The sequence below is a fragment of the Buteo buteo genome, chromosome 16 (genome assembly GCF_964188355.1).
Source record: "Buteo buteo chromosome 16, bButBut1.hap1.1, whole genome shotgun sequence".
Classification (NCBI taxonomy): Eukaryota; Metazoa; Chordata; class Aves; order Accipitriformes; family Accipitridae; genus Buteo; species Buteo buteo.
This window is the reverse complement of record NC_134186.1, coordinates 25,823,325-25,838,011: the sequence shown is the minus strand read 5'-3', so window position 1 is coordinate 25,838,011 and position 14,687 is coordinate 25,823,325. Positions and strand designations below refer to the sequence as shown.

The 14,687-nt window shown below is 42.0% G+C and overlaps 1 protein-coding gene across 1 annotated transcript in view; it reads left to right on the top strand.

Moving 5' to 3' along the window:
- Positions 1-5,333: 5,333 nt before the first annotated feature.
- SLC17A6 (solute carrier family 17 member 6) overlaps positions 5,334-14,687 on the top strand; it is a 31,616-nt gene continuing 22,262 nt past the window's right edge. The window contains exons 1-3 of the mRNA XM_075047116.1: positions 5,334-5,419; positions 8,356-8,608; positions 9,343-9,461. Coding sequence (XP_074903217.1) covers positions 5,334-5,419; positions 8,356-8,608; positions 9,343-9,461 — 458 coding nt within the window. The remainder of the gene's footprint in view (positions 5,420-8,355; positions 8,609-9,342; positions 9,462-14,687) is intronic.

The window sequence follows — 14,687 nt, the reverse complement described above, 5'->3', positions numbered from 1 at the left end:
GCTGTGTTAGTGCAAAGATTTCTGGGCAAATTGCCTCCAGTGTGGCTTAAAACTAGAAATCACCCTAAAAAAATAGTGTGCAACTTCTATCTTCTATTTTGTATCATTTCTTGTGCTTATTAGGCTATTGGCAAAACAATGTAATAATGTTCTAGCAACAGAATGGAGGCATCTGAAAGAGAGTAGCCCAATTTACAAGCTCTAAGCTGTCATATATCACATTTAGCTGAAGTAGTGGAAAAGCTACACAAGTTTGCTTGACAAAATCCACAGTCATAGTTTATTTTGCCTCTGCAGCCAGCTTCCTGCTAGATTTTTCTATTTGTCCTTGTGATCTTGGCCCAAAGTTCCAGATTTCTATTTCCAAGAAGCATGAGCTGGTTGAAAGTGACCTTCCGTGTAAATGTGTTTGTTCTGCTGAGACGCATGCATTCTTTAGCATGTTTCAGCTCAAGCCTGTTCTCTTTGGGGCACAAAACGAGAAAGATGAACAGTCTTCATGCTGTTGCAGAGATACAGAGCCAAGATGTGATCCAACAGTTCAACTTCTGCCATGTTTGCTCTATAGCATATAAATTACCAATCTGACTCACAGTTCAAGAAACTAAAATATCATTCAAGATGTAAGCAACACAGATCAGGAGGAAACAGAAGGAAATTCTGTGAACTTCTAGCATTATGGCCCATTACAGCTACTCCTTCCAACACCGTTGTGTAATACACTTCTCAACAGGACATAATAACCACATTGTGCACGCAGCCTAGGTTTGGAGTTATATCCACAAAAAAGAATAAGGCCGTTTCATAAAATATATGTTTCGCCACTGCTGAATATATCTCCAAAAGGCAAAATCATCTATAAAGTATTGTCAACCCAACTTCATGTAGTTTTAGCTGGGATTTGGGACTCTTTACAGGTTGGAGTGCAGGATTCACCCTAGACACATCTTTAATGTGTCAACACGTGGACACTACATCTAAATCCTCAAATTGCTCGATTGTGTGATTTTTTCAAGAGACTTGTCCAGTTGTTGCTGTGAACCATCATGATGCTGGAGGATAAAACAAAAGCCCACCTAAGTTGTTCTAGGCAGTGACACTCACAATCTTTTAGGGAGAATGAGGAACCTCCTGGTTTAATACAATCTCTTTGTCCCCCTTTTCTGCCTCTTCAGTCAAGGGCTTGGCACAAGATTTTATTTCAATAATTTTTTGAAATATTGAATATTTATTTTCAATAAATAGTTTACTGAAAAAGAGTTTACAAAGCTGTTGCTTCTTCCAGACAACCTTCTCCCTGGTGGCCTGACAAGCAAGATTGCTTTTGGATTTTGCAGTTCCATAGTTCCAAAGAAAGTAAAAAATTTCTTTGTTCCTAAGGTGACATCAAATTCCATTGGATTCAATGGACAGCTACCATAAATAACAGTGAGAATTGGATCATAATTTTTAAGGCATGTTTATGCTATACTCAGTCCCAGATGACTCTGTATTACAGATATGCATTTGATGGCATAACAGATTTTAAGCACATAATTTATTTCTGAAGAGGATACTGTATCATTAAGAGCAGTATTTTGTCACCTTTGAGTAGATGTGGAAAACAAAATTTCTTGCATTTTATATGTATGATCATAGGAATTTTAGTAACACATACATGATTATTTTTCAAAGTGGATCATAAAATACATATTAATTTATAAGTTCTGCATGCATGACACTTGGGAAAGAGCAAATCCATATTGCAGTGTATCAGCAGCTAAAATAAGGTCAATATGGAATTTAAATAATTTGTATTTTTAAATCACTGGTATGTATCACTGATGAAAATTTTAGCTTAGGGTGTAGTTTTCTTCAGCAAGACTAAAACTTAGAGAAGAGAAAGGTATATTGCTGTGTTGATTTTGTAGTCCTCTAAAAGGATTACACTATATTTAGACACTATTCTGAGGGTTATTGGGTTATTGTAGCAAATGTTGAGATTAGATATACAGCAATAAGAAAAAAGGAGCTAAGAACCACATCTATAATTCTTCATCTCTTTCAATTAACTTGTTGAAATAGCTCAGTCTTGTAAACTTGTAAAAAGGAACTATGTATAGAAACAAAAGGGCAGGTAAATACTCAATCCTTTAACCTTCACACAAGGAAAAGAAAAAGAAAATCTTATCAGGAGAAGAAAATTGTATTTAATTACAATATTTCAGGATTAAACAATAAGCTTTCTGCTCTATGTGAAAAACTGCAGGCATCTGCAGCATCCTGCATCATACCATGCCGTTCCACAGATATTCTTAGAGCTTTTTCAGAACTCCATTTTTTTGCTGGGTGACTTCTGACTGAATCTCTTTCCTTCTGGTCAACATGTGAACATTTAGTAGTGATGTCTGGACCAGAATTTTCTGCGTAATGTCCTATTTCACCTGCCACTGACAGCAGTGGAAAGAACTCAGTGATCTCACTGGAGTTTGAATTAGGCCTTTTGTGAGGGGAATCTGTCTGTGAATAGACACAATTATTGATAACAATTTTGATAACATATATATTAATGCTATGTGTTGTTTCTTCTAGAAATGGCTTATTCTACCAAGGTTAAATAACTAACGTATAATGTTAAAAAGCTGACAAGTCTGTACATATTTTATAATACTAATGACATTAGCTTCCTACTGCTCTTATCAGTGCCTCATGTGAAACCAAAACAGCTGAGCTTGATCAGGGTGTGACTCAGTGATATCCAAATATAACATGTGATAGACATAAAATTTCTACTTCAGATGGCTACAGCAGCAGCCTAGTCAGTGTAGCATATTACTATACCAGGGTTGTTTGCTATTTTGCATATTTATCCAATTAAGGACTAGCTAATTCTCCTCTAGTAAGTAGTCTACACCAGGAATGTCTCATCTGGTCTTTAAATTCACTTTCGTGTGATATGATAAATTATTTATCTTCTTCAAATCAGTCATCATTTACTTATTAAATGCTATTATTTCACTTTAGTAGCCACAGCATCAAAAACATGCCAGTACTGAGCCTTCTAAAAAAAGGGCCAGAGCTCCTTGTACGTAGTGTGCAAATAAACAAAGCACCCTGGCCCTGCAGACTTTACAGTGTCAAATTCCAGCTCAGAAAAGTGCTCAGTACTTTTCTGAAAGGCTTGCATTACGGAATCCAATCCCATTTCATCCCTGCTAAACAATTTCCTGTTCTGCTGCCCCTCAGAAAAAAAAAAAAAATCTATTAATACAGGTTTCCTTTGAGCATCTGCAATGGCACACTAGAGCCATGAAACACTGGGAAGACTTGCTTATATAACTGTGCAGCTTTGCATGTACTGGGAAAAATCCTTTCAGCAGCGTAATGGTAGTGAAGATGCTGTACTGAAACCTGTGCTGAAAACCACACTCAGTACCTACCATGATTTAGAAATCAGCCCTGTGCTATGATGCTAATTAGTGGCATTTCAATTACATATTGTTTTAATTTATTTTCTACTCTAGTACTTTGTAGTTCTTTTACAACTTTGAAAGGAGATGCTGAAATTCGACACGGATTGGTCATTGTGGGAATTTCAAAATTAGAATAATTGGCCTTTCTTGTATAAACGTGCTTTGCCGCTGTAAAACTTCATTAACCCTCCACCAGAGGGCAACATCAGAAAAAAATATTTGTATAAATCCAAAGAGCAGTTGCTTTCAGGATATTGCAGCCACAACACACGTTTTCATCAGGGACTCTTACTTTTAAAATAGGCTGTTTACATTTTGTCACCAGCTAAGCAAGTGAAGAAGCTTAATAATTTTAGGCGGCTTTGTTTAGAGCACAAGCTCTACGTTATTTTTTTTTTTTAATTAACAAATCTACAGAAACTTTAGGATTAACATGAAGCCTAAGAGAAATATAATGGTTGTGACTTTTAGAAAGAAATGCTACGTTTTGCACCTTCAGTCTGCTTCAAAGTGAATAAAGTTGGAAAATTACTACTAGATTCTGGAAAGAAAAATGATCCCGTTCAGAATGTGCCCACCTCATTCCAGGGCCGTGAATATCACAAACCAAGTCTAAACGTTACGCTGGCCTCCTCAGAGGCATGAAAGCAGAGGATGCAAAAGAGACGGAAAATATTAAATGCTTAAGAGAAAGCAGCCACTAATGGCTGCCTAATATGCTGAAAAAAAAAAAAAAAAAAAAAAAAAAGCCGTTTGGGTCAATACGGATGTAGAGATAAATATACCTTTAGAATAGATGTTATCTATTTACAGCCAGACCACCATTATTTGCAGTCAATGCCCTGATTCCCCAGAAGCGCCACTGACTGCGCGAAGGCCGTGTCCCTTCTCCACCCGTGTCTCCGGCCGGCCCCGAAGCCGGGACACACACACACACACACACACACACAGACACGACACTGGGTCCGCGGGAGGCCCCGCGGTCGCGGGTGGGAGGCGGGGGCGCGGCTCCCCGTGGGCTGCGGAGCGCGGTCCGCCCCCGCGGCGCGCAGTGGGCGCGGCGCTGTCCGCGGTGCTGAAGGAAGGAGTAGGGGTAACCGGAGGGGGTGCCGGCGCTGTCCGCGGTGCTGAAGGAAGGGGTAGGGGTAACCGGAGGGGGTGCCGGCGCTGTCCGCGGTGCTGAAGGGGCGAGGCGCGCCGAGGGTGCCGCTCGCCTCCGCCTCCTCCTCCGCCGCCGCGGCCGCGCTGGGAGCAGCGCTGCTGGGCGGGGGGGCGAGCGGGGGGGCAGCGCGGAGGCGACAGGGTTTCTCGCCGTCCGAGGGATTCGGCCGGCGGCTCCGGGGCGCGGGGGTGCTTCGCCGCTGTCTGCCTACGGCGGCCAATCGCACCCCTCCTCCCCCTCCAGCCCTCCAGCCGGGGACGCCGCCAGCGCCAAACCGAGACCGCTTTGAAACGCTCCCGGCAAAGGGATCTCCGTCCCCTCCCAGCCGGGCATGGCACTGCCCCCAGCCGCCGCCACCGAACCCTGCGAGGCCGAGAAGACTTTCTGACCGAGCCCGGCAACTCCGCGCTGCCGGGAAAGCCGGGGGGCTGCCTGCAGCGCGCTCAGACTCCCCGCTCGCTGCCGCACACAGGCGCGCTCCCTCGCCCTCGCCCTCTCCCCCCCCGGCTCCGCACGCCGTCTCTCCCTCTCTCTCGCACACACGCACACACACACACACACGCGCACACGCTTCCTCTCGCTCTCCCTTTACCCGGAGGTGCACTGATAGCCATTTAATGGGGGGGGAAAGTTAAGCGATTAAACCAATATGAACCCTCGTTGCTCGTAGCAGTGCCCTATCCAGAGCAGAGCAGAGTCCAGCGAGCACCCCTGCAGGAATGGAGTCGGTAAAACAAAGGATTTTGACCCCTGGCAAGGAGGGACTGAAGAATTTTGCTGGAAAATCGCTTGGTCAACTCTACAGGTAAGACTGAGATCTCTTAGAGGACCCTACTTCCAAGAAATAATTGGAAGCTTTTCTTAACCGCCAGCTGCTGAAGGAGGTCGAATGCTTTGGGGAGGTTTGTGGTGGAGGGGCTGGGAGCTGTTGAGATACCGCCGATATAATCTGGAGCCTGGAAACTAGTGCAGAAGCTTCTCAATATGGCACCCTCGTAACTTCTCTATCTGATTCGTAGATGGTGTCAGTAAATATGTAGCGAAAGATTACCCCATCTTTCTCCCACGAAAACAGGATCCCATCTTGAAATCATAATCAGGAGAGAGCAGCTCCCTGTATTTTTGTTCTGTGTTAATTTTGCAATGCAGTCACAGAATCTTTCCCGCTGCCCTTACCAATCATTAAAAAATAATAATAATAATCTTTCCTGGTTTCGATTAGTCTTGTCCCTTGTGTAATTTGTCGTCAGAGGAAGATAAACATGGAGATGTATAAATAATTGATATCCGAACGATTTTTTTTTTTCTCCTGAAGCTGAAACATATAGAGGGATGTGTTTAATTATTTATCCGTCTGCCTTGAGAAGCATCCACTTGTCTTATAAGTAATACACAACTGCAATTGCTAAACTCAAAAGCATCACTCCACAACAACATGTTTCTGTGTGTACAGAACATTTCTACCATCTTCGAGCCCTGTACACACAGATAAACTAGCCCAAATTCTCGCATACCTAAAAAGTGTATGCACTGAAGTTGACACACCGTGCTCCATCCAATCTGGGGACTTTAGTGACCTCCGGGACGTTTGAGAATAGTCTGTGAAATTCCAATGTATTTTCGATTGTCCCCTCTGCTAGAAATTACCCGAAGTGGTTTTTTGTTGGTGGTTTGGTTGGTTTTGGGTTTGGTTTTTGGTTTGGGTTTTTTTTTTTCCGAATTACAGATCAAAGGTAACTGCGGATTTATCTGCCTAGGGCAGGTCACGTAAAAGTCTTTTTTCCATACCTATGCGGCAGTGTTGGGCACAGGCACAAGGCTGTTCCACAGCATGAGTCACAACTTCTGCTGCCATTTTCAGGAAAGGGGACATATCAATGAAGTGGCAAAGACAAAATTAAGATTTCCATTTTAGTAAGAAGGGTACAATTTTGAAAAGTCAAAAGCAAAACCAAAGCCACCAACAATGCAGTGAAAACCCTACAGTTTTTGGTCATATTTAAGTCGTTTTCAATGGTCAGAAAAAGAAAAAGAAAAAATTGATAATCCAAAATAACTCCTTAAAATATAATTAAGGAAATCAACCTATTTTTCGCGCTAAAAGGCTCTACAAGATATAAACAAAACGATCATGTCTACTGCTTTTTATATAGTCACACAGTGAATAATGGAGAAACGGTGTTTGTATTTTCCAGCAAAACTCCGTTTGAACTCCCCCCTTGATTAACAAATGCGCTATTTACTAGTCTTTTTCAACGCACGGGGCTGAAGTAGTTTGTTGCCGATTCTTAGAATTAAAGTAGTTTTCCTGACCCTTACGCATTGATTTCTAGTGTCTTCCCGAAGACAAGAAGCCCATTCAGGGAGAAAACATTTCTACACCATCTTTTATTCGCACGAACGAATTTTGAACATAAAACCACGGTGTTTTATTTTGTTCACAACTTTAAGACATTTCTTAATGCTGCGGTCTTTAAGCATGAAAATAATTATCCCAGCAAAGAAAAACACGGGAGAATTTCAAGTGAGTAACTGTTGTAGAAAATCCCTGTATTTTCTCCAGAACACGGAGAGCCTTTTGAGCCTTTTTCTGCTAATTGTTACTGCCCCATTAGCCGGATGAGTTAACCTCAAAGAGATGCTCCAGGAGGAGAATTTCTGACGTGAGAAAACACTCCTAGACCGGGGTGAGGGCAGGGGTAGGAGAGTCCAGAGTGTCGGGAAATGGTCACATATTCGCTCCTCAAGCTGACGGAGCTAGGATGGAAGCGGTTATTTTTTCTGTCTTTTAAATATCTCGGTGACTACAAAAGAAGATTAAGAGATTCAGCATGGGACACTTGCTAGATAAACCCGATCTTTCTTACTACCGACACGGCATTTTTAAAGCTTTTCCACCAAAGAAGAAATAAAATGAAATGTTCTAAACCACCTTTCGTGGATGGCAGGGGTTTTTTTCGGTATTTTTCTGTTGATTCGAAATAGCTGCAAATAACCATTTCCCTTCAGATTCCTACACATTGTTTTATAGGAGATGGGATTCTCATGCAAAAACAAGGGAGTGGGGGCAATGAGATCGAGTTTAAAGCTGATCTGGGAAGGTTAAACCTGCTAAGCAATCACGCCCTCACAACGTGTAGCTGAGCAGATGCGATCTTTTGGAAAGACTTCTCCGGAGATGCCAGTTCTTTAAAGACGGTCATGTTTTCTTCCACTGCATGTGACAGCCATTTTGCAAATCTAAAATAAGTAGCAATACCGCCCCTCCCCCTTTCTGTTAATATTTCTTTTGTTCCCAGACCTGAAGCGAAACGCACACCAAGATGATCCCCCTTGGTGTTCCTAATAGAGCAAAGAGGGAATAAAACCTTCTCCAAAAGACTGTTTCGGTTTCCATACTATGCCTCTTGGGCTACCCAACATGGCGCCTCTGCAGTGGTTACAGATGATGTCTTCTTAATGCGTCCTACATATTTAAGCAGAAGTCTTTAATGATAGATGAGCAATTCTCAGCTAGAGCTCCTCCCTGGGCTCCTGCGGCGGGGTGGCGGGGGGAGTTGGGGATGACTAATCCTGACTCCCACAGGTCACTGCCAAAGAACAGTTGAAGGTGACTGGAAAACGAGGAATAAATCCTCAAATCAATCCAAAGCGAGCCAAAGGGGCGGGGGGAGCGGGGAATTTAAGCCTTCAGCTACGCGAAGTGGCCAGGGCTTGACTTTCCCTTCTTGTGTCGGGCAGAGTCCTAGAGAAGAGGCAGAAGCCCGGGGACACCATCGAGCTGACAGAAGATGGGAAGCCCATGGAAGTGCCCGAGAAGAAAGCCCCGTTGTGCGACTGTACCTGCTTCGGGCTGCCCCGGAGGTACATCATTGCCATCATGAGCGGACTGGGATTCTGCATTTCCTTCGGGATCCGATGTAATTTGGGAGTGGCCATCGTGGATATGGTCAATAACAGCACCATACATCGAGGAGGAAAAATTATTAAAGAGGTGGGAACCCTTCCCTCGTAAATCCCGTGTCCTCCCAGTACAACTCCCACATCAAGCACCTTAGCGCAGGCGAGACGGGCTCTGATGGTTTCGCAGAATTTCCCCCCGCTTCAACCCGCGATGCCCCCCCTCATCCCACCCACCCCCCCCATGCCGCCCTTTGTAGGACGGAAAGCCCCGTCTTGGAAGAAAAACAATTTCTACCGCTTATTCCTATTTTTCCTTTTGGGTTCCCAGCCCCATTTTGCGGTATTAATTTGCGGACAGGTTGTGGGGTTTTTGGGTTTTTTTTGTTTTTGTTTTTGTTTTTTTTTTTTTTTCTTTTGAAAAACGCAGATAGCTCGTAAAATACATGTAGGGGATGGGGGAAGGAGGGTGTCGAATAAGCCACTGCCAGCGGCTGCGCCGCGCTGTAAGGGAGACGAGGAGATTGTGCAGGAATTTCTGAAAACACCCGGGTGAAAGAATTTACGTTGCTAAAAGGCGTTAAATGATACGAGCCCCTTTTGAAAGCGAATTACAGCGTAGTGAAAAAGAGGTGAATGCTCAAGACAAGATGAGTGTTAAATCTACAAGTCCGGAGACAAGCCAACTTACTCCTTGTACAGTTTACTCCTTGCACAGGGCGAGAGGTACGAAGTTACTGCGGGTGAATGCTTTAATTTGGCACGATTACAGCCTTCCTCTTCTTTTTTTTTTTTTTCTCCTTCTCTCCCGGGCCCTTGCATTGGAAGAAAGCGAAGTTTAATTGGGATCCTGAAACAGTTGGCATGATCCACGGCTCTTTTTTCTGGGGATACATAATCACCCAAATCCCCGGCGGGTATATCTCCTCCCGGCTGGCGGCTAACAGGTAACGATGGTCTAAATAACCCCAGGGTCCCGTACGAGGGGAGGGAGGGGGGCTATCAGTGGCTCAGCGCCCCCCCCGGGAGCTGCCCTGCATCCCCGCAGGCAACCCGTCCCCGGTTCAAAGACAGTCACGTTAAAAAAAAAAAAAAAAAAAAAAAAAAAGGAAGGGACGCTTGCATGAAGTGTGGAAAGGCGGATGAGATGAGGCATTGATCAGCTATCTTCAGACTACCCGCTGGTTTTGCGGGGGACATCTCCTCTTGGTTTCTTTTTCCTTTAAAAAGTCATTTACGGAGGTTGTGGCAATGATATTCAAACAACCTGTATTCAGAGGCGAATTCAAAGATTCATTATTTCAGCAAAGCTTGAGAGATTTTTTTTTTCCATGATTGAACGAAAGAATTTTATGGGTTTTGTTTTAATGAGAAGGAAAACCATCAGCAGGAATTTTCCATTAACGGAGAAATGAATTTAGAATGGTCGAAAAACATGTTTCAATGAGACTTCCACAATGAAAAGAAAGTGCAGATGGTGCGGGGACTTAAGGACTCGTTTCTATGGTGTCTGGCAATTTTTCAAGCACCCAGGGTGCGATTCTACCTGTTAATTAGATCCACTGAGTATTCAAGACACATGAGGCTTTCACTTTCATGCTTAATGCCATAGGCTCATCGTTTGCAGAAGTAGGGAAGGTCCTAGTGCCACTCTTCAAAACACTAACAAACTAAGTGCAAATGGGTACTAAAATCAGCAATATATAGCTTTAACTCTTCTCAGGAGAGTGTAACATCAAAGGTAGGCTTGGATAGGCAGAGAGGCTTTGCCTGGCGAGCGAGCTTACTTGTGTTTGTTTGAGAAAGAAGGGGGGGAGAGAGGGGACCTGCGGCAAAAATGCTCTCTCCAAGGTAAATACCTTCTAGACAGAGACCTACATTAAAAATAATGAGTATTTACTAATGGAGAGATGCTTTGTAACTGAGATAATGCTAATAAACCTCTTTTTAAAGCAAATAAAACAAAACACAACTTTCATTAAACAGGGGTATCCATTGCCAGTCTGTTTGCAAGTGCCATCTTTCTGATAATGGTTCAGAAATGTAAAAGGCCATTTCAAATAACAATTAACAGCCAGTTAAAGGGTTCTTCTTTTCTTCTTCCTTCGAGCATTTTTGCATCTTTACACAGTCTGTAACTCCTCAGGATTAATTGGAGTTTTGCCTGAGTAAAGGCTGCAGAATTTGACTCAGAGAATCAAAAATCTGTATTCATTCACCCAAGCAACATCAGTAAAGTCATTTGAATCAATTCAGATTTAAAGTGGTGCAACTACAAAGATTTGCAAGACAATGGCAGGGACATTCCCAGGAAAACTCAGTGTTAGAAACACACAACCTGGCATATGTGAGTCAAATTTTCCTCCTCTTCACAAACATTTACAACAGTAAATGAGGACTAGTTCCAGTTATTAACCTGGGTATATTTTAACTCAGCAATTTTCACAGATTAGTGGTTAGTTATTACTATTGTGGAAGCCTCTGAGACAACTCCAACACAAGGCAAATGAGTATGTAAATCACAGGTTTAATTAAGGAACTAGCTACGACTTACATGCCAGTAATTGCAAATAGTAAACTGTGGATAGTGGCTGTGATTTATACTTAGTTTGTAGATAAAAATGGCAGAGAATATAGTGCTGAAAGCTAGATGTAGTGGTTTGAATAACAGGGTATTGAGGAGGTGAAAATACAAGTTAGTTCCTGAATGCTACAAAGAGATTCTGACATCTACACATTCAACTTGAAATGAACAGGATGGCTGTAGGGAAAAGCGGCACCCAAAATAGGGTGCAAGCCTTGATGTCCGTACCCTTACCAAGAAACTGCATGAGAAAAAGTCAGACAAGTGAGTACGCAGGTCTAGAGGCCTGCAGCACCAATAGAATATGAGCTACTATAAAAGTCTCTGCTGATTTACATGTCTCGTGCTACAGCCACAACTGGTCCCTTCGCACTGGTGGATGACAGCCAAGTAACTTTTTTTCTTTTTTTAGAAGCCTCACTGAATATCTTTGTGGCATCAATGGTTTCCTTTGCATTCAGAGCAAGTCTGAATTCATATAGAAAAATGAAGTTCAGATGTGCTCTGTGTAAAAAATTAATAGACTCTAGAACAGCATCACCAGATTCAAGACAATCTGTGAGAAACTCAGTCTTGAGCTCAAGAAAAAGGGACATTTTCAAGAGATTCATTCCCTGGAAGGGAAGAAGATAATGATTACATGGAAAAGATAGCACAAATGAAAAACTGACTCCCAACTGCTAAGAGTGTCAAGGAAGGAAACCGGGAGGAGGGTTAAGGTGTGCTTTGCGAGTTTAATTTGTTATTGAAGGGGATTTGCTGAGTGTATGGCACTGAATTTGCTTGACATTAAGATTCAGTCTAGCAACCAATTACAGAGATTGGGTTGACATAATTTGAGAGTTTCTCTAAGGTATAACACATGAAAGAAATGACCCTCCTGTGGTATCAAGAAAACCTTTATAGACACAATGCATTAATTTCAAGCTGGGCTGAAACCTTTTATTTTGATTCCAACCCTGTTTTAAAATGCTTACTGCCAATCAAGAATTAGCAAACTTGAGCTCTGAACTCTCTAACATATTTTCTTCAACTGAGTCTGTCAATGGGTAGCATTTTACTGAGATCCTTTGCTAATTGTAGAACTCAAGGCTGCTGTTGCATGGTTATTCTGTTCTGCCTTGACCCACTGCTCTTATCGTGCATAGCTCCCCATTACTTCTGACAGATTGGATTTAGTGATTTAGAGATTTACAAGTAGTAAATGGAGTTTCTCAGGAATTTGCACTTGATAGCTTGGGTCTCAATTTATCTCACTGCTTCACTGAGAATGTTCTGTTATAGAGTATTTTCAGCCCAACACTAAGAAAAATGCTTTACTTAAAAGAGGTGTATTTATGCTGCTATAGTACCAATGAGGTCAAAAAACCTGTGTTTGAAAATTCCAGAGAACATTCAGAAACAACACATCTCCTGAGCACTTACCTCTGGTGGGCAATAGAAGTTTGCTAGTATGCTACAAAGGTCAGTGCTCCCGAACACCTGCAACCTCTGTTGACTTCCGTAGGAATAGAGAACCTTCAGCACATTGCAAGACAACATAATTTTTCAAAAGACACGGATTTGGCCTCAGGTGCCCCCTCATTTGCAATCAGTGAAGCTTTAAACTTGCATCCCTTGAGTAGTGTGTGAAAATAGAAGAGGATTCCCTTTTGCCAAGAGGCTAGAGACCTCTTGTCCCAGAGGAGGATCTGCCTCTGGAAGATCCTGGTATGAAAGCACTATGCAACTGACCACAGCAGACTGGGGGAACAAAGGAAGCGCAATGCGGAGTCCCATGGGTAGGGTTTATCACAGCTATACCTTTTCTCAGGGTTAAGTTCTCAATGAAAAATGAACAATTAACCTTGCCGTCGATTAAGCATGACACGATGGTAGCAGAGAGTATGGAGCAGGCTCTAGTAGTTTAGAGAAGGCATCTTGTCACGTGGACATCCAGGTTTGCAGGTAATCTAGGTTACTTCTCCTATTTGAACATACGTACAGCCTCACACTAAAAAAAGCACCCTTCTCCCCAGGCTGCAGTACACTGGGAGTAGAATTCATGGTCCCCGCAGAGATGTTTACGTAACTATCTTTATCAAGAGAAAATCGACTATGATTCAGAACTTTTGAGACTGTAGGGGCAAGCATAGACAAGCAGATTCCAGAGACAAATCCAAAATAATATAAATGTTTCTTGCTTACACCCTTTCTGATTAGTAATAGCAAAGCTTTCTCCCCAAAAAGTGAACGAAGAGTGAGACTTTTTTTTTTTTTTTGAGATTGTTGGGGATTCAGTGCTATGTTTTTCATTAAATCACAGTGGATTTTGACTAGTGTGAGCAGGGTTTTCAGGAGGAAGGAATTGAGTTGCTTTTGCATTGTTTAAAAGTATTTTTCCTTGAAAAATACAAGAAAACATGGAAATTCAAGTGTGATGACCTAATACCATGTGTCCATACTATTTAATCAGCTGAGCTATTACTCATAAAGGTAGTTAATGCCATTTAAAAGCACATAAATCTCATTTGAATGTTTTTAAACTACAGGTTTTAATATCAGCATTACAGAGGCTCCCACCAGAGGGGTTGTCATTATATGATTACAATGTGATGTGAACAGAAAGGGTATGAAATGCTGACAGTCCTCCAACCCCACTTAGTCTTAATTTCTACTTAGTCCACGTGAAGAACTTCTGCTAGCGCTAATCAGAATTCATCTAATCTTTACCAATTAAAAAAAAAAAATCATCATTCTCAGTGACTGAAATCTTATTAAAGGAAAGAAAAATAAATTTGTGGTTTGGTGACTCTTCAATTCTTATAATTCAAAATTTGATTTAAATGGAATGCATTTAAATACCAATGGCCAAGATGTTTAAATGTTCTGACACAATGCAATGAATACAATATTCTGGTGAGAAATTCAGAAATTTCATTTAATAATTACATTCTTTTGTAGTATCTTAACAACTGTATTATAGACAGATTTTGCTGTTCTGATGCTTTGAAAATAGCAGACTGGAAACTGGTGCAGTTTTTCCTGACTTTGAGCTCCTCCAGGAAGATTTATACTGTTTAACTAAGCAAGTGAGTTAACAAGCACTTCAAACCTCAGGGGTATTGCATCATTCCCAGAATATGCATATCCCTGCCTGTATACTATATAGGGACCCCAGGTTACTTGGGGTATTTGCCTGGGTCATCACATAGTGTGATGAAACCCCTTCTTCTTGTGTTTTGCACTACCAAGTGAATGCCTGTAACCAGACTAGTGGTATTTATCACACTGGGAGACTGATGATTAACTGGCTAGTGTTTATGAACCTTTCAAAGATTTAGATACCATTATGATACCACTGAATAGTCTTTAAATAAGATCTACTATGATCTTCACATTTCATCAGCCATTTCAGGAGTACGTATAAATGCTGATAAACTTGTGCGTACAAAAACGACCAGACAATCAGATGATATATTAAACACCATTTGGTAGACTGAATTCTGTTCAATATATATGACACTTAAGTGCAAAGTAACAGCAGGGAGTGGGAAACCACCCTGGGAAGCAGTCATGCTGAGTGGGATCTTAAGCCATGCTGGACTAG